Source organism: Delphinus delphis, chromosome 11 (assembly GCF_949987515.2).
Source record: "Delphinus delphis chromosome 11, mDelDel1.2, whole genome shotgun sequence".
Taxonomy (NCBI): domain Eukaryota; kingdom Metazoa; phylum Chordata; class Mammalia; order Artiodactyla; family Delphinidae; genus Delphinus; species Delphinus delphis.
Genome location: NC_082693.1, coordinates 17,163,390 through 17,190,104, shown reverse-complemented (window position 1 = coordinate 17,190,104; position 26,715 = coordinate 17,163,390). Strand labels below are relative to the sequence as shown.

Here is a 26,715-nt window from a genome sequence, read left to right as displayed (position 1 = left end):
TCTGAAGGATAATTTTCAAATTATTCTTAGACATTTTAGTTTATTTAAAAAATTATCTGAAATCTTCATCAAAATTGCATTTTATGATTACTGAATTTGAAATTGTCAATATTTCAATTGACTCTTCTCTGTAGCTCATAATATTTTTAATGAAGAAAATATTCTCTTAATGAGCCCACAGCAAATTGTGCTAATTGGAAATATTCTCAATTCCTTTTTAAAAATATTTACTTATGTACATTTTTTATTCTAAATATCACAGTTGCTATCATTTTTGCCTCTCTTTAGAGTATCTTTCTTGAAAAATATTTATATAAGAAAAATTTATGTTTTCTTTAACATTTGCCAATTTTTGTCACTGGAAAATTATAGGTATATTCAGTTACTTTTTATTCAGATAAAGAATATACGTTTATCCAATTCAAATAGTACATGTATTGGGCTTCCCTGGTGGCGCAGTGGTTAAGAGTCTGCCTGCCGATGCAGGGGACACGGGTTTGTGCCCCGGTCCGGGAAGATCCCATATGCCGCGGAGCGGATAGGCCCGTGAGCCATGGCTGCTAGGCCTGCGCATCCAGAGCCTGTGCTCCACAACGGGAGAGGCCACATCAGTGAGAGGCCCGCATACAGAAAAAAAAAAACAAAACAAAAACTGTAAAGGGGCTGAATGTATGTTTTTTTTAAAAAAATGTTTTTTTCTGTGTTTATTGAGATGAACATGTGATTTTTATTCTTCCTTTGTTAATATGGTGTATCACATTGATCGATTTGCAAATATTGAACCATCCTTGCATCCCTGGAATAAATACAACTGGATCATGGTGTTATGACCCTTTTTATACACTGTTGGATTCAGTTTGCTAATATTTTGTTTAGGATTTTTGCACCTATAATCATCAAAGATATTGACCAGTAATTTTCTTTTTTTGTAGTGTCTTTGGTTTTGGTATCAGAGTAACAGGGGCCTCATAGAATGAATTTGAGAGTGTTCCATCCCTTCAGTTTTTTGGAATAGTTTGAGAAGGATAGTTACTAATTCTTGTTTGTATGTTTGGTAAAATTCCCTGATGAAGCCATTTGGTTCTGGACTTTTGTTTGCTGGGAGTTTATTATTATTATTATAATTATTTTTACAAACAATTTCACTACTACTGATTGGTCCGTTCAAATTGTCTATTTCTTCTTGATTCAGTCTTGGCAGTTTGTATGTTTCTAGAAATTTGTCCATTTTTTCTAAGTTACCCAATTCATTGGCATGTAACTATTCATAGTATTCTCTTATGATTTCTTGTATCTTTCTTGTATTGATTGTTATTTCTCCTCTTTTATTTATTGTTTTGTTTATTTGGGTACTCCCTCTCTTCTTCTTGATCATCCTGGCTAAAGGTTTATCAATTTTATCTTTTCTACAAAAGCAGCTCTTGGTTTCATTGATCTTTTCTATTGTTTTTTGATCCCCATTTTTCCTCCTTGATCTTTATTATTTCCTTCCTTCTGCTGACTTTGGGATTTGTTTGATTTTCTTTTTCTAATTTTTTTAGATGATAGGTTAGGTTGTTTATATGAGATCTTCCTTGTTTCTTGAGGAAAGCCTGTATTGCTGTGAACTTCCCTCTTGGAACTGCTTTTGCTATCAGTACATTCCATAGATTTGGGAGTGTTGTGTTTCCATTTTCATTTGTCTTGAGGTATTTTCTGATTTCCTCTTTGATTTCTTCATTGATCCATTGGTTTTATAGTAGCATGTTATTTAGTTTCCACATGTTTGTTCTTTTCCCATTTTTCTTTCTGTAATTGATTTCTAGTTTCATACCATTGTGGTCAGAAAAAAAGGCTTGATATAATTTCTATCCTCTTAAATTTGTTCAGAAGTATTTTGTGTCCTAGCATGTGATCTATCCTGGAGAACATTCTACGTGCACTTGAAAAGAATGTGAATCCTGTTGTTTGGGGATGTAATGTCCTATAAATATCTATTAAGTCTAACTAGTCTATAGTGTCATTTAAGACCACTGTGCCGTATTGATTTTATGTCTGAATGATCTGTTCATTGATGTAAGTAGGGTGTTAAAATCCCCTACTACTATTGTATTATTGCCAATTTCTCCCTTTATGTCTGTTAATATTTGCTTTATATATTTAGATGCTCCTGAATTGAGTGCATATATGTTAATGAGTATGAATCCTCTTCTCGTATTGATCCCTTTATCGTTACATAATGCCCTTGCTCGCCTTTGTTATAGTCTTTCTTTTAAAGTATATTTTGTATTGCTACCCCTGCTTTCTTGTTGTTTTTGTTTGCATGAAATATCTTTTTCCTACCCCTCACTTTTCAGTCTGTGTGTGTCTTTAGCTTTGAAGTGAGTTGCTTGTAAGAAGCATATAGAAGGGTCTTTTTTTTTAATCCAGTAAGCCACCCTATGTCTCTTGATTGGAACATTTAGTCCATGAACATTTAAAGTAATTATTGATAGGTATGTACTTATTGCCATTTTATTACTTGTTTTCCAGTTGTTTTTGTAGTTCTTCTCTGTACATTTTTTCTTCTTTTTATTTCTTCCCTTACAGCTTAATTTGAAATCTATTCATGATAAAAACTCTCATAAAATGTATATAAAGGGACCATATCTCAACATAATAAAGTCCATCTATGACAAACCCCTAGTTAACATCATACTTAATGGTGAAAAGGTGAAAGCTTTTCCTCTAAATTCAGGAGCAAGACAAGGATGCCTACTCTTGCCACTTCTGTTTAACATAGTATTGGAAGTCCTAGCCACAGCAATCAGACAAGAAAAAGAAACCAAAGCCATACAAATTGGAAGGGAAAATTAAAACTGTCACTATTTGCATGATACTTTATATAGAAAACCCTAAAGCCTTCACCCAAAAACTGTTAGAACTAATAAATGAATTGAGCAAAGTGTCAGGATACAAGATTAACATACAGAAATCTGTTGTTTTTCTATATCTAATAATGAACTATCAGAAAGAGAAAGTTTAAAAAATTCCATCAAAAAGAATAAAATACCCAAGAATAAATTTAACCAAGGAGGTGAAACAACTATACTTTGAAAACTTTAAAACACTGATAAAATTGAAGATGATACAAAGAAATGAAAAGATGTCTTGTGCTCTTGGATTAGAAGAATTGATATTCTTAAAATTTCCATACTACCCAAAGAATCTGTAGATTTAATGTAATCTTTATCAAAATACCCATGACACTTTTATAAAACTAGAATAGGTAATCCTAAATTTCATATGGAACCACAAAAGACCCTGATTTGCCAAAGCAATCTAGAGAAAAAAAGAACAAAGCTGAAGGTTTCACTCTCCCAGATTTTAGACAATACTATAAAGCTACAGTAACCAAAACAACCTGGTACTGGCACAAAAACAGACACATACATCAATGAAACAGAATAGAGAGTCCAGAAATAAACCCACACATATATGGTCAATTAATCTTCAACAAAAGAGGTAAGAATACACAATAGAGGAAAGACAGTGTCTTTAACAAGTGGTGCTGGGGAAAATGTACAGTTACATGCAAAACAATGAGATGAGAGCACTTCCTCACACCATACACAAAAAAAATTAAAATGGATTAAAGAGCTGAGTGTAAGACCTGAAACCATAAAACACCCAGAAGAGAACATAGGCAGAACACTGTTTGACATATTATAAATTGTAGCAACATTTTTCTTTTTTTGGTTCTGTCTCCTAAGGCAAAAAAATTAAAGCAAAAATAAACAAATGAGCCCTGATTAAACTTAAATCCTTCTGTACATAAAGGAAACCATGGATTAAAAGAAAAAGACAACCTTTGTAATTGGAGTTAATATTTGCAACTAATATGACTGGCAAGGGGTTAATATCCAAAATATATAAACAGCCCATGCAACTCAATATAAAAAATAAGTAAATAATTGGCAGAAGACCTGAGTAGACATTTTTCTAAAGCAGACATACAGATGGCCAACAGACACATGAAAAGATACTTAACATCACTAACTATTAGATAAATGCAAATCCAAACAACCATGAGATATCACCTCACACCTATCAGAATGGCCATCATCAAAAGGTCTACAAGTAATAAATGTCAGTGAGGATGTGGAGAAAAGGGAACACTGTACACTGTCAGTGGGAATGTAAATTGGTGCAGCCACTTGCAGTATGGAGGTTCCTCAAAAACTAAACAGTATGGAGATTCCTCAAAAAACTAAAAATAGAATTAACATATGATCGAGCAATTCCACTCCTGAGTACATATCTGGAAACCTCAAAAACACTAATTCGAAAAGATATATACACCCAATGTTCATAGTAGTGCTATTTACAATAGCCAAGATATTGAAGCAACCCAAGAGTCCATCAACAGATGAACAGATAAAGACACACACACACACACACACACACACACACACACACACGAATATTACTCAGCCATAAAACAGAGTGAAAATCTGCCATTTAGAGTAATGTATATGGACCTAGAAAATACACTTAGTGAAATAAGTCAGACAGAGAAAGACAAATACCATATGATATCACTTATATGTGGAATCTAAAAAATAATACAAACAAATGTATATAGCAAAACAGAAACAGATTCACAGATATAGAAAAAAAACTAGTGGTTACCAGTAGGGATGGGGAAAGCAGGAGAGGCACATTAGGGGTATGGGATTAAGATATACAAACTGCTATGTATAAAATAGATAAGCACCAAAGATATAAGGTATAGCACAGAGAATTATAGCCATTATCTTGTAATAAGTTCTAGTGTAGTATAATCTGTAAAAATACTGAATCTCAGGTATATAGAGACTATATACCTAACACTGATATGGTATTGTAAGTCAACTATACTTCAATTAAAAAAATAAAAATGAAAAAGAAACGACTCAACTATGACTTATGTATAAGAAACTCACTTTAGATCTAAAGACACGCAAAGACTGAAAGTGAAGTGATGGGAAAAGATATTCCACACAATTGGTAACCAAAAGAGAGCAGGGGTGGTTGTATTTATATCAAACAAAATAGACTTTAAGTAAATAATGTCACAAGAGACAAAAAGGACATTATATAATGATAAAAGGGTCCATTGACCAGGAAGATTTAATAAGTATCTCTATCCCTATCTGTCTATCTATCTATCTACCTCTCTTTCTATCCCCAACATTAGAGTACCTAAATATATAAAGCAAACATTTACACAACAGAAGGGAGAAATAAAGAGCAATACCATAATAGTGGAAGATTTTAATACCTTATTTTAAATAGTGGATAGAAATAATAAGGAAATGGATAACTCAAACACCACTATAGACCAAATTGACCTAAAAGACATACAAAAAACATTCCACCCAATGACAATGAAATACACATTCCTTTTAAATGTACTCATATCTTTCTCCAAGATATATCACGTGTTAGGCCACAAAATAAGTTTTAACAAATCTAAGAAGATTGATATCATCGCAAGTATCTTTTCTACCCACAATGGAATGAAACTAGGAATCAATAGCAGGAGAAAAACTGGAGAATTCACAAATATGTAAAAATTAGGCAACACCCTCTTGAACAACAATAGGTCCAAGAACTCAAAAAGGAATTTAGAAAATATCTCAAGACAAACAAAAATGAAATCACAAAATACCAAAACATATGGTATGTACAAATACAGTATTAAGAAGGAATTTCATAGTGAAAAACAGCTACATAAAAAAAGAATGATCTCAAATCAGCCACCCAACTTTATATCTCAATGTGCTGGACATTGATTTCATTCTCACATGTACAGCAAGATGACAACAATCTGGCCAAAGCAAGTAAGAAGCAATAAAAATAGTAGTAGCTAGCATTTATTGAGCACTTACTATATACCATACATTGTTCTAGTGTTTTACTTCTGTTAGTGGATTTATTCCTTACCATAAGTCTGTCAGCCAGATGCTATTATTTCCCTTTCACAGGTGAAAAAACTTAGATGCAAAGAGGGCAAATGACTTCCTCTAGGAAAAATATATATATTTACAGGTTTTGGAGATTAGGACCTGGACATCTTTGCATGCCGTCACTCTGCCTACCCATGAATATATTAGGTAGCCCGGCAAGGGGGTCTTAAGGTTGCAAGTGGAGTTAAGGCTGCTAATCAGATGACCTTGAAGAGGTTATCCTATATTATCCTGGTTAACTCAATGTAATCCTAAGGGTCCTTTAAATGTGGAAAAGGGAGCAGAAAAGTCAATGTCAATGTGAAAAATACTTGACTGACCATCACTAGCTTTGAATATGGAAGAGAGCTATTAGTCAAGAACTTTGGGCAATTTCCAGAAGTTGGAAAAGGCAAGGAAATGAATTGTCTTTTAGAGTCTCCAGAAAGGATACAGCTCTGCCAACGTCTTGATTTTAGCTCAGTGAGACCTATTTCAGACTTCTCAACTTCAGAATTGTATGATTATTACAGAACTGTGATAAATTTGTTTTGTTGTATTAAAGATATACATACACACCTATACATATGTGTGCATTTGTATTTCAGTGTCAGGAGGTGATAAATGCTATGAAGAAAAATCAAATTTGGTTCAAGGGTTATGGATAGGAAATGCTAATTTATATGGGGTGGTCAGGCCTGAGGTAATGTTTAAATAGAGATTTGAATGAGATGAAAGAGCAAGATATCTGGGAGTCAGACATTTCAGATGAGGAAAGAGCAAGTGCAAGCTTCTCCAAGTCAGAAGTGCACGTCACATCTTGAGAAATAGCAAAAAAGTCTAATAAGCCAGAAGAAGCTTAGCCAGAGGAAAACTGTGGGGTAGGGATACTGTTGGTGGTTACAAATGGGATGGTTATCCTAATGATTTCCGGAAGGGGAGTGGGAATGAAGGTAGAATGGGAGACCTTTTACTTTTTCCCTATTATTTATGTTTTTTGATGATGATGCACTGCTATTGTGTTTTTAAAGAATTTTCATTACAACGCAGTGGTACAAGGAATCTGAAGCACAGCAATGACAAGTGTAAAGATGAACAATGTACTTGCAGGGTTTATATAACCTACTTGGTTCAGTTCAAAAATTGAGGGAAAGGGGTAAGAAAGAATCAATCTATGCTGTTGTTATTCTAAATTATTATCTATTTGCACTTTTACACATTTTTCCCTGCTGAGTCTGTAAACCCACATCAGTAACAACGTGTATTTGTGTGTGTGCAGGCAAATATGCTTGCTTGAAACTCAATTATTCGGTATAAAGGGGAATTTTTAGAAGTACAGAATGAGGAAGATTATTAAGTAGCCCACTTACAAATCTGTGCTTACCAGAATATCTTGAGGGTACTAATATTATGGAAACCCACAGGTACTTTAGCAACATGGAGTACAATTGAGCTCACGGGACTTGCAATCAGACCGCCTAATTTCAGACCTTGGCTCTACCACCTTCCAGCCTAGGGACCTAGAGAAAGTCATTCACCCTCTAAGTTTTTTTTCATGTGTAAAAGGGAGATAATAGCATATGGCTGACTGAATTGTGGTAAGGAATAAATCCATTAGTAGAACTAAACTACTAGAGCAGTGTCTTGCATTTAGTAAGTGCTCGATATACTATTACTGTTATTGCTTCTCTGTTCTTTATTATTGGGCTGCAATTCACATACTTTATACACACTGACAACTTGCTAACTCGAAGCTTTTCTCCAAATATGCTGCAAGAGACTACCCAGGGAATTTTATTTGCTTCGGCTAGTTTGTTGTCACCTTGAATGCATGTGCAAATGAATCACTGTAACCCTCCATATTTAAAAGCGAAATAAGCCAGCACAACCTACTACCCCTAGGCAATAGAATGTGGTCCAGTTGCATTAGCCAGTACTTTCTCCTGGTGACTGCTTTTCTGTTTAAATATTACTTAAATATTTCATCAGAACTGATTTTACCAATAATCTCTGAAAAGCAAACAGACCTCATGTTCCCTGGACAAAGTTAAAACAGACTTTATATAACATGATTGCAATTGAATCTGATCTCTGGTCTTTATTCAGCTAGATAAGACTATAACTTTGAGGAAAACATTTTAAATATTGATCAAAGTCAGCCCTGATTGGTTTCTTGATTTCCTCTAGTCTTCTCTATCGGGGTTTAAAGGCTTTGATTTAGTTTTAAGAGTTTTCCATTTACAACCTAGATGACTTCACACAAACTTCTCAACTTCCTTGAGTCTTGGTTTCCTTGACTCTGTGCTCAAGGATTGGTTTTTCCTGTCTGTGAAAATCGCAATACAGTCTATATCATTCACTGTCTCACCGTTTTGTGACAAAAGCAAGAGACAGGATTATCATTTTTACCCACTTGCATATGGAAAAATTAAATGACTTTCCTAAGTCATCAACTAGGTCTTTGGGCCAGGTCTTTTAGTTCCCTTCAGACTATATCATTTAAGTTAATAGAATAACAAATGCTGTTCTTTAAAAAAAAAAAATTAAATAGGTCAAGACCACAAAGTGATTCACAAGACTGATAAATCTTCTCTGTTATAGGTCAAATGTAAGAATTTTTTTTTACATACTATCCATTACACAGAGACTGCTTTATTTTAATCACATTTATAAGTATCTTTTTGTCCATCAAGAATCAAAGAGAAGATATCAAAATCTTTCTAAATTTTCAACTTTAATAAATTCTTAACTAGAAATGTCACCAAAGACCTTTTATTCAGATTTAAAGATTGATTTATATCAAGATGTATATCATTGTGTTAATATTTTAACGTATGCTTCAGTTGAAAACTCTAATTTGAAATATAATATTCTTTTAAAAAACTGGCTGCCTTTTCTTTAAACCAAAATTCTCCCTTTACTTATTTTAGTTTGAAAACATGAAACGCATTCCACCTTGAATCCATTGCAGTAGTTTCTAGTTTTCCTTTTCTCAGAATGTTGTGCCTCTGCTGTCTTACTCAAATGTTGATTCTGGTCCATCATTGAAATGCAGATATCATGTGAATGTTTTCAATTTTTGTCGATGTTTCGTTCAAAATGATCACCTTTTTGGAGAGGAAAGTTATAATTTATTTCACTTTAACAATTCAGAAATGAGAAAAGCCTCAAGGTCAACATCAATCAATCAATAATTCCACTAATATTCATTCAGGACCTACCATGTCCTGAGCACCGGGACACAAAAGGAAACACACACTCACACACACACTCACACACACACTCACACGTATACAAATTTCTAGCTTTAGCGAGATTGTAATTTAGGAGGATAAATGTATGGAGGGGAACTTGAAACAACAAATAAATAAAGTAATACAGAATCACACATTAGATGGGATTAAATAAATTATCAGCAATTACCTATTGGAAATAAAATTTTGTTATATTTTCTGTATATCTACATTATAAGGTTTAGGAAGACAAATAAGTGTTTAATTCATCTTTCTGGTTTTACAAAATGCCAAACAGTACCTTGCATATAGTAGATAGTCAAAATGAATAGAAAAATAATGTAATTAATTATAATTAGAGTGGCCTAAAAAGGTTTCAGAGAGAAAATATTAATACCTCTGGAACCAGGCTCAAAAACCAGAGAAAGTTTGGATTTGTTAAAAAGAGCTTAGTGTACTCCAAGTACCTGGCAGAGGGACTATGGCCGTGCTTGAACTTACCATCACCATGATTCCACTTTATTTTAATTTTGTTTATTTTTGAAGAGAGAGTATATTTGAAGTTGAAAGCACAAAACATCAAAAATGACACATAGGAAAAATTCTTCCTCTAACCCTCATCCAGTTTCTCTTTCTGAGGAAGAGTATTATTAGCTTTCAATGAATCTTGTCCAGAAATACGATATGCATTTTTAATTAAATACACAACATGTTCCTTTTTTAACACAGATGGCAGCATACGTTACTATAGTTATCTGCCTTTTTGCTCTGCTTTATATACTTAACTTTATATTAATGTGGCTTACTCAGTCTTCTTATGGTTCTAGGGTATTCCACTGTGTATAGTTTATCTACCTAGTTTTATGTCTAGGTAGCATCTAATTTAGATTAGGTTGCATCGAATTATTTCATATTAGAAAAATTTCTTAATATGTCTTTTGATTTATGTGTGATCATTTCTGTAGGATAAAATTCCTACAAGTGGAGTTTTGAGGTCAAATGTAAGAGAGATTAAAATTTTGAGAGTTATTAAGCCCCTATCTTAAAGACTAGTAAAATGAATCAACTTATTTCTTAGATTTGCTCTTTTTTGTAGAATAGTATGTTATTCACTGAGGTTTAGAAAATGTATTCTTATTTATTCATATGTGCATAATACATATTTATGTAGCAAAAATACCTATTTATGTATAGAAACAAGCATAAACATAGATATATGATTTAATAGGGCACTAATTATACAGTATATTTAATACATGTTCTATATACAGTTGATTCTCATTATTTGCAGTAGTTGTGTTCTATAAAGTTCTTGCAAATGCTGAATTAGCAATGACTAACCATTGCTCCTAGGGGAAATAGAGGGTTTGGTTCCTGTTTATCTGTGGTCACAACATTTTTGTCAACCAATGAATACATAACCTTGTTTTATGTTTCCTTCCTGTTAGACACCTTATTTAATTCGTATTATTGATCACTAACATTGAATCTGTGGACAATAGCACTTTGCAGCTCAAGCCTGAAGGAAGCTTATGTAATTCATGTATCTTTTCCGTCAGACACATCACAGCTCTCTTGAACTTAGGAACACTAGACAGCACTTCAGCATTATGCTTGAGAGCCATTTTAATAGCAAAATCACCTACAGAAAGCACACAAATGAAAAAAAATGGCTCTAAGAGGACTGTGAAAAGGTCACTTGTTTCTATTACGAGAGCAAAAACAAGAAAGCAGAGCCATATCTTATATCTTGTCCAGCCTCAGCTGAGAACGTTCATGTGGGAGAACTCAAATTTTTTGCCACTCTCTGCAGGTTTGTGAATGACCATGAAAGAGCAGCAGTATTGATTTAAGGGTTACAAATCCATTTTAGTGAGTAGGAAAATTCACAAATACAGAATCCACAAATGATGAGGATCAACTGTATATTCTATTCATTAATTCATGCAGTAAGAATTTATATATATATAAAGTCCATCAATATACATAATGCATATTAAATGGCTAATGTACAAATACAGAAATGATAAATATCTGAAGATATTATCACTTGTGTGTATATGAATGTATATAAACATACACATGAATGCAGAAACCCACACCCTTGTACATCTAAGTGAATCCTAGTTATTCTATATTTCTGGCATGTGGTCCATATATACCTGGGCCTGTTCAGTTACTGAGTGAAGTGGAGTGAGGAGGGAATCAGTAGTTCGGTCCCAAAGTCACAGGCAGCCTTTTGATAAGTTTTATGTCATTTTTACATGAACACCTCTTTCTGTATCCTTTGTTCAGGACTTAAATGTTAGGAAAGCATTTTTACCACTTAATCCTCTGAATTATTTGAAAGGTAGATAGTCACCCTTTAGCTTTAGTTTTTTGTTTGGTTGGTTGGTTTGGCTACTCAACAAACATTCCCGAATGCTATGATCTCACCACTCCTATCCTTGTTGATTGCAATTGATTAAATTATTGTCCTGTCTCCCAGCCTTCTCCCTTTCCTATGCATATCACTTCCATCCTTAGAATCTTTCAGAGGTCTCTTGTACCACACAAAATAAAACTCACGTATAGTATTTGATATTTTTCCTGAACTAAAACCAGCCTTTGTGTTTAGTCTCAATACACCCATAAACACTTTCCACCCTGTGGAACCACTGTCCCCAGAAGAAAGGTCTCTGCTCACCTGTATGTTTCTTCTTAACCTGTAATGTTCTTCTTCATCTCTTGTTTGTAATTCTGCCCCAACTCACCCCTCTTAGATATTTTCCCGTTGTTACTCCCAGTTGAAATAACCTTTCCCACACTGCTGCTCCACTGGACAATATCCCTTGTAATGTAGTCATTCCTTTTCCCTGTATTTCTACTACTTTCCCAAACAGATTGCTAGTCCACACCTCTCTCCTATATATTGGGGAAAAGTATCCAGATAAAAAGTTGGAAATGTAGGCACTTTTACCTTATTTCTGAAAAGGATTAAATTATAACAAATCACTACATAGTAATTAAAAGGTTGAAATATCAATTCAGGGTTGACTCTAAACACCATATTTTCCACATCCCCACGGCATTTTAAGCCTGACTTGAAGACATTTAACAATTTTTTCTCTGGACATATTTTTTTTCTCAGAGTTCTAAACAGCTAACATGTAAATGAATTTTGGGGATGCAATAAGTTTATAACATAAACCACGATGTTCTGTAAGACAGGCATTCAGATGTAGCATTGCAACTCTTCCTTGAATAATAGTACAGTCCAGTTCTGCTCCCTTTTGATTGGGGTGGAGCAGAGGGAAGAATCTCACCAGCCTCTGCTTATCTGTGCAAGCTTTTCCTATTTGAGTGATCATAGAAAAGCAGTGCAATCCAAGTGATCTACCATGTACAATACATGTGGTACTAAGGAGGGAAAAAGGGAAAACAGCATTTACTAACTTCTTAAACCTTTTATGGGTCTGTAAATAATTTAATACTTTTTAATTAAATAATATTAATAATAATTATAAGGGTAGCCACCTTCCTGAGTTGGAGAAAGGAACTAATATTTTTGAGTCCTTAGTTTGTGCCAGGAACTGTGTTGAGGCAGAAGTTTTTTCTCATTTAATCAGAAATAAAATCATCTAGAAAACCTCTTCTTTTGACCTCCCCTTGAGTCAAATTTGAGTTGAAACAAGGAAAGTTGAGGTGAGTAAGTGGCTATGAGGCATATCCCATTTCTTGATGTTTACCAACTAACTCTCCAACCCACGTTATTTTTTCAGACTTGAAGTTCCACTTGAATAGAAAGTAATAGGAATGGGATTTCAGTCTTTATTTTTAAATTATAAATGTCTGATTTTCTGTATTTTATTTTTAAAAACATCAACCTGAGGCTCAGCTACCTCTAGAAGGGATAGTTAATAAGTTTTAAAGGTTTAGAACATAAGGGTGTAGAAGACACATAACATAAAATATGTAATATTTATCATGTCCATCAAAACAATTTTTCCCCTTGAAATTTCTGGAAGTTTCTCACATACAGGAAACATTGAAATTTGAGAATCTCAAAGGTTCTTACCTGGACTTAGGATCCTACAGCAATGGCCACAGGTCCGTCCCTTTATCTGTTGTTATAGTCTCTTGTTAAATAGTTGGCTCGTTATTTTTTTTACAGTCCAATGATGATTAACTACCTTCTTAGGTCATTGTCCCAGGCAAATAGAAGAAAATTAACTACTTATCCTAGGAATCTCCTCTGCATGCCTGTAGTTTAAGGATTATGTTAAAAATTTCTCATAATTTACAAATTACTTGTATGTAAAAGTTCAAAAATTAAGCTTTACTTCTGAGAATAATTTACATTTGCTTACTCAATTAAGTTGTTTGCATATTTTTCTTTAAAAATACAAATACAACAGATTATCCAAAGTGATAAAACAATTCCACATAGAAAAGACTACAAGGCAATTTAAAAAATTTGTCTACACAAGGACCTACTATACTATACTGTACTATATAGTACAGGGAACTCTGCTCAATGTTATGTGGCAATCTGGTTTGGAGGGGAGTCTGGGGGAGAATGGATACATGTATATGTGTGGCTGAGTCGCTTTGCTGTGCTCCTGAAACTGTTACAATGTTGTTAATTGATATACTCCAACATAACATAAAAAGTTTAAAAATAAATAAATAAAATAAAAATGGGGAAAAATTTTGAAAAATAAAAATCTGTCTACAGGTTCCTTTAGCATTCAAAAAATCAAATGTACTCTTTTGTTTGATATTTGCATGCAATTCTAATATGATGTGTCTGGATACTGGATGTCCCATATGGAATAGTAAAGTGCCAATTCATTGCAAGACAGGTCTTCTAAGTGACAACATTTTTAAAGATGATGAAAGTCAAGACTACATTGCATAATAGATGTCTTATATCAAGGTATACAGAAAGTAGGTCACATTATTTCTTTCTAGTCACTTGGTTTTCAGAGACGGGGAGACCTTGACACAATTGAACATTTTCTTGGGGTTCTTGAAGTTTCATGCCCTCACTTGTTCATTCAGCAACTCAAATGTTTTTGAATCCCTGCTATATCTCTCTACCTCAGATATTGGGCTCTGTTCTGGAGGTGTACTAATGCAAATAAAATTCATACCCTTCTTCTCTCACATGAATAAATAATGTATATTATATATGTTTTATACATATATGTTATTTATTCATTATAGTTATATATAGTATATATAATATATGTGTATGTAGAGACATGTGTGTGTGTATATATATGGCTATCATATATAGATAGCAATGTGAATGTATATACATGTACATAGATATGCACATACACATATGAATATATATATGTACATACATATATAGCAATGTGAAGATGCATATGTGAAAACACAGTTACCCCTTATCACTCCTGCAGGACAATCCTTGATACAGCTGCAACAATATTTATTTAAGTCCTATATCTCAGTTATTTGATAAATTGGTTTGATCCTTGGAACTGTTGGAATCATGGGAAGAATCAGAGACTGTGGAGGGGAAACGTTAGGAAATATTAAATTTCTCTATTAAAGGGAACTGAGGAATGAAGACCTGGGCCTGGGAAGGTTAGGATCCAGTCATCTATAGCAGACTGGGGCCCACACTCAGGAGATTCTGATTCGGTTGACCAAAGATTATGATGTTTTAATAAGCACTTCAGTGAACTTTTATGTTATGCCAGATTTTGAGAACCACTGTAGCAGAGCTAGAGAACATTTTCAGTTGACTTTGTGAACTTCCTTTTCATTCAGAGTAGGGATATAGTCTAGGGGTTCCAATGCTATTGATTTTCTCTTTAAATTTCTGTTCTACCCAAGTCACATCACTTTGTTTTGAGACAGCTGTGTTGAAAGAATGAAGGTAAAACAGTACAAATTAGTAGACCCTTTTTAATCCCTAAACTAAAGCTTTCTGTTGAAATTCTGGAGTGTTTCCAGAGATCAAAGAGCATTTGCTCTTTTTCTTACATGACTGTTTTAAGTACTTGAACTGTTCTTCTTGTGTGACTTGTGGAAGAATATAGGTGGTCAGGAAAGACGTTGCAACAGCTCTTTCAAGATCAATATTATGCTAACATCCATGAGTCAATAGAATTGCAAAATTTGCTAAAAATAATCTTATTGGTATTTACTTCAGAGATAATCATCCCAGTTCTGATGATATATGGTCTTTGCAATCTGATAGATTTTGATGCCAATTTGTCTCTGCTACTTGCTAGCAGTATGAACCTAAGTAGGTTATCTAAACTTTTCTGATCATGAATATCCGTATCTGTAAAGTAGGAAGATAATACTTGGGGTAAGGATTAAATAATGTGTGCAAAGTGCTTTGCATAGTACCTGACAAATTACAGATTTGATACCTAATAAGATTCAGTGTGTGACATTAGTGTATTATAAATACTCAAAGCAATTAATTCATATGAAATGAGTAAAAATAAAATCTCCATGACATGTACCCAGCAGTTTTTATTTCCAGAGTACTCAGAGGGGTCCGCAGGCATTCTTGAAGAGGGAGACTTTAGGCTCAAGGACAACCTGCAGCTGTCTCCTGCCATACTTCTCTTAGTAATGGTCAAGAGGCAGCCCCGTTAACACATTGTAAATCAACTATACTCTGATAAAATTAACTTTTAAAAAAAAGAGGCAGCTCTGGGAGGCTGCAGATGACTCCTGGAAAGAACCTCACATCTTTCTACCCACTAGAGCCCTGGCATCATCATGATTGATCTTATTGTGGCCATCATTTCTCTTGTGTTGGTCACCACCATGAGAAGTGAGGGATTCCCTGATCACTCTCTTCAGCTCCTGTCTAATCCCCATATGGCTCTGCACCCTCCTGTATTTGCCCTCATCTCCTATCCCTCTCCCAATCCTGAACTGAGACACTTCTCTTGAGATGTTTGGAACTCATGGTTAATCACAAGTAGAATTCCCTCTACCTTTAGCCTCTTCCCTGACACATTTTGCTTCACCTTCTTGCTTTAACTTAAACCTGGCCCTTCCCTGATGACATTGCCTTTCAAAGCTCCTGTGATCAATGGGGGCTACATTGTTCTCCATTTTGCTCCATACCAGATGCCTTGGTCTCCAATTTCCCTTACTGCGCTACTTCCTTTCTGTTTTCACACCCTCTTCTCTCAGAATCCATCATTATGAATCTCATATCTAAAGACTCTATCACTTCGTCTTGGTGGAATCATCTACCAGTCCTTGAGTCACTCCTACTTCTTCCATGAGTTTTAGCTCTTGATTCAAAGCCAATCTTTCAAAATATTCCTGCTGTAATAATTATCAGTAATTGTAATGACCATGAAGAGAATACTTCTAATTCCCTGACTTCTTAGCTTTTCAACTTTCTCTTCTTCGATAGCCTTGCTTCTACTCACTCCAATGGATATATCCTAGACTTTGTCACATCAAAACTGCAACTTCTCCATAATACAAGTTTCAAGAATTGGAGTTCCACTATCTGTCTTGCCAGCTCACACACTGTAGTACCCTGGATGCTTCCACTGACCAGGATCTATCTGACCATTGATTGATTTTACCAGAGGTTTCACTGTGCCTTATTTCACGTTGTCATTTCCCTCCATATCTGGGTTAAATTTAATGGTCATGGTAATCACTTTCTTCCATATATCTTCAAGTCATTTGTGACCCTGGCATCATTTTAATTGCTTGACAAAACACAACCTGGATTAAATACAACTCTCAGACTACTCTGTCCATTCATCCATGCTGCTGAACGTGATTGAAGAAAAACCCTCAGCCGTGTTGACTTTAAATTTAGGATCGTGAAGTTCAAATGGGTCTTTCTTGGGCTTAGGTATCGTGTTGCATTTTCCCAATCCATGTCGTCTTGCTTTCTCAGTAACTATCTTTTGCTTTCATCTCTCTCCTCAAAACTCTAACACATCTTTTCCTATCTCCACCTTCAGCTGATGATGATTTCACTAACAAAAATGAAGATCAAAATTTCCCAAATCTTCTTTCACCACATCTGTCTACCTATAGCATCAGTACCACATACTCTGCCTTGATGAACTGTCTATGCTCTAGCTAAGGCCAGCCTCCACTTGTGCACCAGATTACTTCCTCTGCATTCCCAAGGATAGCAGTTTTTCCTTTCTAGAGAAATGTTCCCCTCAGCATATAATCATGCCATCACTTTCCCATCTTCAAAAATCCCTCTTTTTATTTCCAGAGTACTCAGAGGGTACTCCCATTCCCTTTCCTGGTATTAACATTATTTCTGTGCTATTTTTACATTAAAAAAAAATCTTCTCAAAATGCTTATGTATAATTAATGTTTTCCATACCTTTTCTCATATTCTCCCTTGCGGACACTTCAATCAAGTTTTGCCCCCAACTCCTCACTCAAACTACTCTTGCCTAAGTCATAAATTACCTAAATGCTACATGTAATGGTCTTCAGCTGACTTGACCTATTAGCAGCATTTTTTCAGAGCTGATTACTTTCTACTCAGCACACCATCTTTTATGGTTTTCCTCTTAACTTACTACAATACAATTTAATGCAAATACAATTTGATGTTTTGACATATGTATTCACTGATGAGACCAAAATAATGAACATAAAATTCACTCCCAGGAGTTTTCTCCTGCCTTCTCTACTATTCCCCATCCTAGACCAAGCCATTGATCTGTTTCCAGCACTATGGATTAATTTACATTTTGTAGAATTTTATACTAATGTAATCAAATTGTACATACTGCTTTTTGTCTGACTTCTTTAATTCAAAATAATTATTTTGAAATTCAATCATGTTGTGTATATCAATAGTTTCATTTATTTCTATGCTGATTAGTATTCCAAATATGAATATGTCACAATCTATCTATTTACCTGTTTATAGAAATTTAAGTTGCTTTCAGTTTTGGTCTACTACAAATAAAAGTCTTATGGGGCTTCCCTGGTGGCGCAGTGGTTGAGAGTCCGCCTGATGATGCAGGGGACACGGGTTCATGCCCCGGTCTGGGAAGATCCCACATGCCGCGGAGCAGTTAAGCACGTGAGCCATGGCCGCTGAGCCTGCGCGTCCGGAGCCTGTGCTCCGCAACGGGAGAGGACACAACAGTGAGCGGCCCGCGTACCAGAAAAAAAAAAAAAAAAAAATCTTATGAACATTGGTTTATAAGTACTTTTGTGTACATATGCTTTCATTTCCCTTAAAAAATACCTGGTAGTGGAATGCCTGGCTTACACAGGAGGTGTGTGTTTAAGTTTTTAAGAAATTGCTAAACTGTTTTCTAACATAGTTGTATCATTTTACATTCGCATCAATAGTGTATGAGTTTCAGTTCCTCCACATCCTCACCAACAATTGGTATAGTCTTTTTAATTTTAGTCCTTTTAGTAGATGTGTAGTGGTATCTAATTGTGGGTTTAATTTGCATTTCCCTAATAACAAATGATGTTGAGCATCTTCTCATGTGCTTATTTGTTGTCCATCTCCCTAAATATAATTTTCATTTTGAGTTGTTTTTCCTTGTGAAATGTCTGCTCATATCCTTTGCCCAGTTTTTACTGGAATGTTTGTCCTCATTATTGAATGGTAAGAGTTTTTTAGATGTCTTCAAACAGGCCTTTCTTGGATAAATGTTTGCAAACATTTTCAAGAGCAAAAGTTTAAAATTTTGATAGAGTCTAATTTCTTTTTTCTTTACAGTTTGTGTTTTTTGTGTTCTATGTGAGAAATCTTTACCAAAATCAAGGTCAATGAGATTTTCACATTTTGTTCTAGAGGTTTTATTTTTTTAGCTATTACATTTAGGTCTATATTCTAGTTTGAATTAATTTTAGTATAAGGTGTGAGGCAAAGTCAAGGTTCATTAATTTGTCCATTGTTATCTAATTTATTTAGCATTGTTTGTTAAAAAGATTATTCTTTCCCTATTAACTTGACTTAGAATCTTTGTAAACTATCAGTGAAACATAAATGTGTTGGTCTATTTCCAGACTCCTTATTCTATTCCATTGATCAGTATGTCTATCTATACATTAATACCATAGTATCTTGATTACTATAGCTTCAAAAAAGTCTTGAAATGAGAAGTGTTAAGTCTTCCTACTTCGTTCTTCTTTTTCAAGGATGTTGTGGCTATTTTAGGTCCTTGGCACTTCCATGTAAATTTTTTGATCTGCTTGTCAATTTCTGAAAAAAACCTCTGCTGGAATTTTGGTCAGGATTGCAGTCACTGTATAGATCAGTTTTGGTATAATTGGCGTCTTAGCAATATTGAAACATATAATTCGTAAACATGGTATATGTCTCTTTTGTTTAAGTCTTGTTTAATTTCTCTCAGCACAGTTTGTAGTTTTCAGTGTACAAGTCTTTCATATCTTTTGTCAAATTTCTTAAGCATTTCATATTTTTATACTATTATTGTTTTATTTCAATTTCTGACTGTTCAGTGCCAGTATATAGAAATAAAATTGATTTCTGTATATTGGACTTGTGTCCTGCAATCCTGCTAAACTTACTTTGTAGTTCTAGTGGATTTTTAAAAATATGTTTCTTAGGATTTTTAATATATGTTACCATGTTCTGTGCAAATAAAGACACTTGTATTTCTTTCTTCCTTTCCAATTTGGATGTTTTCCACCCCTGCCTTAGTGTACTGACTAAGACTTCCAGTGCCCTCTCTGGGCTCTCATATCACAAAATAAAAGTGGTGAGAGCAGGCATCCTTGATTTGTTCCCAACGTTAGGGAATAGAATTTTCAGTATTTCACAATTAGGCATGTTGCTACCTGTACGTTTTTGTAGCTGTAGGTTAAAAAACTTTCCTGCTACTTCTATTTTTTCTGAGTTTTTATTCATCATTAACAAATGACTTAACATTCAAGAGTCAATCAAGGTAATTCACTGCATCAGTAGGATAAAGAGAAAAAAAATCCTTAAACTTATATCATCTCAAAAGATGAAGAAAAAGCATTTGATGAAATTCTTCATTCACTTATGATAAAAACACTTATCAAACTATGACTAGAACTTCCTTAAAGTAATATAGAGTTTCTACCAGAATACCTATATAATTATCATACTTCATTATATTTTTATTGGACATCAAGGTATTGATGGATAGGGAGAAATAGAGGGTCCAATAAATTGGAAGTCCAATGAGTTAGGAGAAAGGGTATTTGAGAGAAATTGAGGGAATGAGATGAAGGAAAAAAGTGGAAATTTAAATACAGTATTTTGGAGCAGTTCCAGGTGATGACAAATACCAGAATATGGCTACAGGATGGGGTGACTGCAGTTGAATAGAGGTGTGCATTTTCCCACTGCTCAAAAAGGCATAGAAATCCTACTCAAGGCTGTCTGTGTTGAGCCTTCAGGGCAGTGTTGTACAAATACACCTTCTGTGATGATGAAAATGTTCTATAAGTGCATTCTCAAATGCAGTAGCAAGTAGCTACACATGGCTATTAGAAACTGAATTTTTAACTTTATTTAATTCAGATTTAAGTCACCACATATATTTAGTGGCTACCTATTGGATAGCATAACTTCAGGGTGTCAGTCTGTACCCTGGTGGAGCAGAAGAAGAATGGCCTTTTCCCAAGACTGTCACAAAATCTCACTTAAACAATTCCTAAGGCTTTTACCTTGAACCTAACTCTTTCCAAGGACCAAAATACCAAATCATTAGGCTGTTAAGACACAGAGGGGATAGGAAATGCTCTATTACTTCTATTTTCATATATGATTTCCTTCTTTCTCCTCTATTTTCTCCCTTCAATTTCCTGCTGTCTCTCAGGATCAAGGATCAAGCACAATGTCAGATATTATGATCACTCAATATGTGGTAGCTATTATAATAGACTTTTCTAATTATAAACAATACCATAATGAACATCTTTTAATGTAAATATTTGAAAACATCTATGATTACTTCTATGGTGTACTATTCTAGCACCAAAATTACTGATTCAAAGAGTGTAAGCTTTTAAAAACTCACTTTTCAAATAGCTTTCCAGAAGGATTCTATCAGTAACAGTCCCTCCATATATATTGCACTTCTCAATTTATATCTGTCATATCTTTTTTCAATCTTAGATTATTAGTTGCAAAATGGAAACTCACTGTTGTTTCATTTTTCACTTATTTGATTATAGAACATATTTAGGCTAATTCCATAAGGCCTTATGATAAAGTCCTCTAATATATTTCATATGACCCAGGTATTATTTCCTTCATCTCTTTCTAGTTGTCTTTGGCTCAAACTTAGAATAATATTTTTTCATCCTCAAATGGCAAAAATGTGTGTCCTCTTGAACAGCACCAGTATAGCATTTGGTTTTCTGTAATAGGAATCCTGATTAGCCCTATTTTCTGGTATATTCTTAATACTACAGGCCACACAATAAACATTTTTTTTCTGGAAATTCTAACTTTACTGGATAATTCTCAAGTTATTTGCTCTCACATGATATAACAAAGACCAGTCACAATCCCCAACATTGTCTTTGGAGCAAAAGAATTACAGAATTCTCCTGTTCTCAACTACTGCTAATCAAGAAGCCCGTGAAATTCCAGTTATGACCTGACTTCCTTGAATCATCTTGTCCATTTTCCTCAGTCTTCTCTAAGTGTGTCGTGTTCCATGGACTTCATGGCTTCAGATGTTCTCTTGGATATCTGTAGCTGCCTAACAATTTTCATAACACAACACACTGGCTAGTTTAATCAATCATTCCATAAGCGAGGACTAGAAGAGCTGGTAGGTTTGGGAGTAAAGAAGTCCCAAGTAGATGGGAGCTGACGTTATGGCTACAAATCAGAAGCACATACCAAGACCCAAGTGGAAATTACCTGTATAGTACTGATGATTGTGAAATTCTTCAGCCAGTAGGTGGAAGCAGACTCCTGTCTGTAAAGAGGGAAACTATAAACAGCTCACATATCTGAGTAGTTATTTAGCACTTTGCAGTGAAAGCAGCTTTCATTCTCCAGGAATCTGCTCTCTCTTGGGCAATATTTATGCAGCCACTAATCCCTATTCAAAGGAGATTAGGAGCCTTCACAAGTTTAACCCATGCCTAGGATATTTCAATATTTTCTGTGCAACTTCAGGTTAGGTGAAGTAAACATAACAAAAGACTAAAACATCATCTGAGTAGGTTTTTAATGCTAATAAGTTAATCATTTACCTGGTAAATGAATTCTATCCTTACCTCATTCTCCTAAAAGGACAGTGCTATTTGACTTAGGGTCTGGAAGGCAGGATTGGACTAGGAAGGGCAAATCCACAGAGAAGGAGGTAAGTGGGAGGGCAAATGTGATTTAGTAATGGGGATGATGTTGATAACTATCAGGGTTCTTGGCCTTCCCCAAGCAATAGAAATTGATAAGAGGCCAGACAAGAAATTCAGGCAAGGTTCTATTGGGGCTCCTGCAGTGTCGGGGTGAGTAAAAAACAAGTAACAGTTTCCCTTGCTCGCTCCCCTAGAGGGGAGAGCTGGTTCATTACATGGGGTGAGGGTAGGGGTGTGTCAGGTTGAAGGGGGCTGCTTAGGTGGTTTGCCCACCCCTTTGGTGATGTTCTGTGCAGGGGGCATGGGAAGTACCCTGCTTTTGCTCCTGGCTCTTCAGAAGTGGCAGTTGGTTGTTTTTGGTCTTTTTGTATCTTGCTGTCCATAATTTACCCCAACTGTGAATTCACACAGTTTTTAGTCCCTTATAGTTTCTTTGCATTCTGTTGTTTGAGGAGACTTTTGTCCAGGTGGAAGCACTGCAGCAAAGGGTCCCGGGTCCCAGGTCCCAGCCTGTCTCAGTGTGACCTTTGAGCTCCATGAGGGCAGGGATATATCTACAATGTTTGCTTCAAAGGCTAAGATACAGTTCCAGATACCTAGTGGATACCCGTTAAATATTTGTTAATAAAATTATGAATAATTAAATAGGCGTTTGAATGGCGTCTCTTCTCAGGATTTGATAGCTCAGCAGTATCCCTTGTAAAATGTATGTATTAAGAAGTTGAAGGGCAATGGAGAACGATGATGTGGGAGGCTGAAGAATGATCTCAGAAGATATCCACATCTTAATCCCTGGACCCTGTGAATGTTAATTTATATGGCAAAAGTCATTTTACAAATATAATTAAGGATCTTAATGTGAGGAGAGTATCCTGGATAATCTGGATGGGTCCTAAATGTAATCAAAAGTGTCATTTAAGAGGCAGGCAGAGGGAGATTTGAACATGGAGGAAAAAGGTCATGAGTCAAGGAATACAAGAGGTCACTAGGACCTGAAAAAGCAAGGAAACAGATTCTCCCTCTTCTGAGATTCCAGAAGAAACCAGCCCTGCTGACACCTTGACATCAGCCCAGTGAAACTAATTTCAGACTTGTGACTTCAGAGCTGTAAGAAAACACATTTGTGTTGTGTTAAATCATTAAGTTTGTGATACTTTGTATTACAGTAATAGGAAAATAATACAGGTGGTAACCGTCATCTTCATCCCTCATCTCTCTTCCTCCGCTGGCCTCCAAGGTTGGATATAACCAATGGAATATGAAGTCAAGGCCATCTAGTCAACATGATCTGTCCTAGAAGGAAAGACACAGCCAGTGGGATAGGCAATGTCAGAGAAAAAACTCTGATATTGGAGTCCCAGCCAGGTCAGCCTCAGGGTAAAGGAGTCAAGTCCTTTAACACATAACTGAATTTTGGAACACGATTACAAATACATTAGTAAATTAAAGGCTGGGGAAAGTCAACTTTATTTCCATATGTTGAGAAATATAGGCTTGAGCTGATCTCTGATTATTTGTGTCATCTTTATACATAGAGAACTTTTACATCAGTCTTGGGATTATGGAAAGTAGCTGAATACTGGAGACTGAATACAACCTACTAGTGCTGAAGACTCAACTCATTCAACTGACACAAGTTTATTGAGTAGTACTAATATGCTAACCAGTGTATGCAGAGCTGGGCATCGACACAAACAAATAAGTTATGTTCACATCCTCAAGAAGCTCACAGACTGATGGTAGATAAAATGAATGACCTTGGGTTGTGCTACTCCCTAAGTAATACTCTTGATCATGCATGGACAAACTATCAAATCCTTAAATTTCATTGAATGCAGTTCAAGAGTCAGTAAAACGTTCAAACTAAATGCTAGAGGATTAAGAATAGCAGGGGCTGGGGGTGGTCTTATAGTAATAGCTTATTGATCATTACTTTCTGTTCCTCTAGATCAGTGGTCAGCAAATTACATACTGAGGGCCAAAAGTAACCCCTTGATGGTTTTCTCAAAAAAATGTTTTATTGGAACACAGCCATGCTCATTCATTTATGTATTGTCTTTGGCTGCTTTCATGCTACAATGGCAGAGTTAAGTGGTTGTAACAGAGATCATGTGGCCTACCTCGAATGTATACTGTCTGCCCTCTTTTTAGAAAAAGTTTGCTAACCCCTGCCTTTGTGAATTTTATCCCTTTCTAGCTATTGGTGTTACTCTCTATGCTGGACTCCATATCAAAACCTATAATGAGTAAAAACCTATAACATCAATTATTTGGTGACTAGACTCAGAGTGGAGCCTGAGACTGACCTACATTCCACTCTCTTAGTCAAATTTTCTGTCTAACGACTCCGTTTTTCCCAGGTTAATGACATTAAAACCTACCTTATCCTTCCATGACCCAATATAATAACAAGCATAGAAGTATTTTCCTTATAGGTCTTCCCACTTGCAAAAGGCATATACACATAGTAATGTCGGGGTAATTTCCTCACAGGCAAATTAAGTTTGAGACATCTATGGTTAAATAAAAATGTGTCCAACAGACAGCTCTAGATTAGAGAGGTCACTTTTAGGAGACATGGTAGAAAAAAATCTTTGAATACAAAAGAAATCACTCGGGGGAGGGTGCAAGTATGAGTATAATAAACGTAAATTCAGAAGAGATAGAAATGAAGGAGAAGCTGAGAGCAAGCAGTCAGAGAAGTAGGAGAGGGTCCAAAAGAGAATGCAGTCAGGGAAGCCTAGAGAGCTGGCGTCATCAAGTAAAAAGAGTTAAAGGTATTGAGTGCTGAAGAAAGATTGAAAAAATGGCTAAGGGACTTCCCTCGTGGTCCAGTAGTAAAGAATCTGCCTTACAATGCAGGGGCTGTAGGTTTGATCCCTGGTCAGGGAACTAAGATCCCACAAGCCATGGGGCAACTAAGCCCACACGCCACAACTACGGAGCTCGCATGCCTCAATGAGAGAGCCCACGTGCCGCAAGCTACAGAGCCCATGTGCTCTGGAGCCCATGCACCACAACTGGAGAAGAGAAAACCCGCATGCCACAACTAGAGAGGAGCCTGCGCGCCACAACAAAAGATTCTGCCTGCCTCAACGAAGATTCCATGTGCCACAACTAAGATCCGACGCAACCAAAAATAAATAAAAAATAAATCTTTAAAAAAAGAGAGAAAGAAAAAGTGGCTAAAATTCATATATTGAGTTGGAACTTTGTTATCTGGAAATTGGATTATAGTGTATTGTAGGATGATTACGTATTGAGTTTGAGCATATCTTGGCCATCTCAGAACATGGCAGCATTGTAGCAAGAGTGTAGATTTGAATCCCAGGTCTGCTGTGTACTCTCTGTGCAACTTTGTCGAAATTTGTTAACCTCACTAGGCCTCAGTGCCCTCCTCATTTCGAACACAGGGATAAGAGTTGTACACACTTCTAGACTGTCCTGATCAGGAAATGAGGTGCTATATTTACATCAGTTAGCACAATGCCTATGCATAGTGATTAATAAATACTTATTAATATTCTACAGAAATATTTTTGGAAGCCTAGCTACAGTATAAGAAGAGGGATAAAACAGAAACTAGAGGGAGCTGTCGGAACTAGAGACTTGTTTTACTTTCTCTTGTCTTTTTTTTTTTTAATATTTAATAGCTGGAGAGAAAGGAACTTACCATCTGGTGGGAATATAATGTAGGAGAAAAGCTGAAAGCTGGAGCAGTACTTTATTTCACACCCAGAGCTTTTATAAATTCCCTGTGTCAATTTCTTGAGCGGTCTACAAGTTGGAGGACCAGGAAGCATGGAAATAGCAGGAAAAAGGAAGAATGCAGGTCCAGGGACTCATTAACAGCAATGGATGTCCCTGGCTATTTGGGAAATTCCTGAGGACTGTAGAATGTTTTGATGAAGGCAAAGAATGAGTGCCCCTGTAGTGAGGGTGACTGGATTCCCTGAGGTACCGTGAAGTGGGGAGGAGGGTAGGTGTTGTCTAAGTACTGATACAGCACTTGCCCAACTCCTAGGTGATCATGGCCCAGATTTAGAATGGCAAAGACTCCATTTCAGAATTGCAGTAAACTATATACTTTCAAAATGGCCAGGGTTCTGGCAGGGTGTTGTTTTTTTTTTTTTTAATATGTGTTTCTGAATAAGGCAAAAACAGATGCACTTGTTCACCTCCTGAATACTTTTCTGTCTTGGAATTGGAATCTTTC

At 35.6% G+C, this 26,715-nt stretch overlaps 1 protein-coding gene and 1 long non-coding RNA gene across 3 annotated transcripts in view; one reads left to right on the top strand and one right to left on the bottom strand.

The window, feature by feature from the left end:
• The window catches only part of LOC132433535 (solute carrier organic anion transporter family member 1B3-like), a 58,531-nt gene extending 45,165 nt beyond the window's left edge, over positions 1-13,366 (bottom strand). Inside the window, exons 1-2 of one of the 2 annotated variants that reach the window (XM_060024399.1) lie at positions 13,239-13,366; positions 8,904-9,055 (exon numbers count right to left, since the gene is read on the bottom strand). In XM_060024399.1, the coding sequence (XP_059880382.1) occupies positions 8,904-8,993 (90 nt within the window). In that variant the 5' untranslated portion in view covers positions 8,994-9,055; positions 13,239-13,366. Of the gene's footprint in view, positions 1-8,903; positions 9,056-13,238 lie in introns of those variants that run through there. The other variant, XM_060024400.1, reaches the window with a different exon arrangement.
• A 9,083-nt stretch (positions 13,367-22,449) lies between these two features.
• Positions 22,450-26,715, top strand: part of LOC132433534 (uncharacterized) — a 134,214-nt gene continuing 129,948 nt past the window's right edge. The window contains exon 1 of the long non-coding RNA XR_009521160.1: positions 22,450-22,504. This is a non-coding gene — a long non-coding RNA (uncharacterized lncRNA). The remainder of the gene's footprint in view (positions 22,505-26,715) is intronic.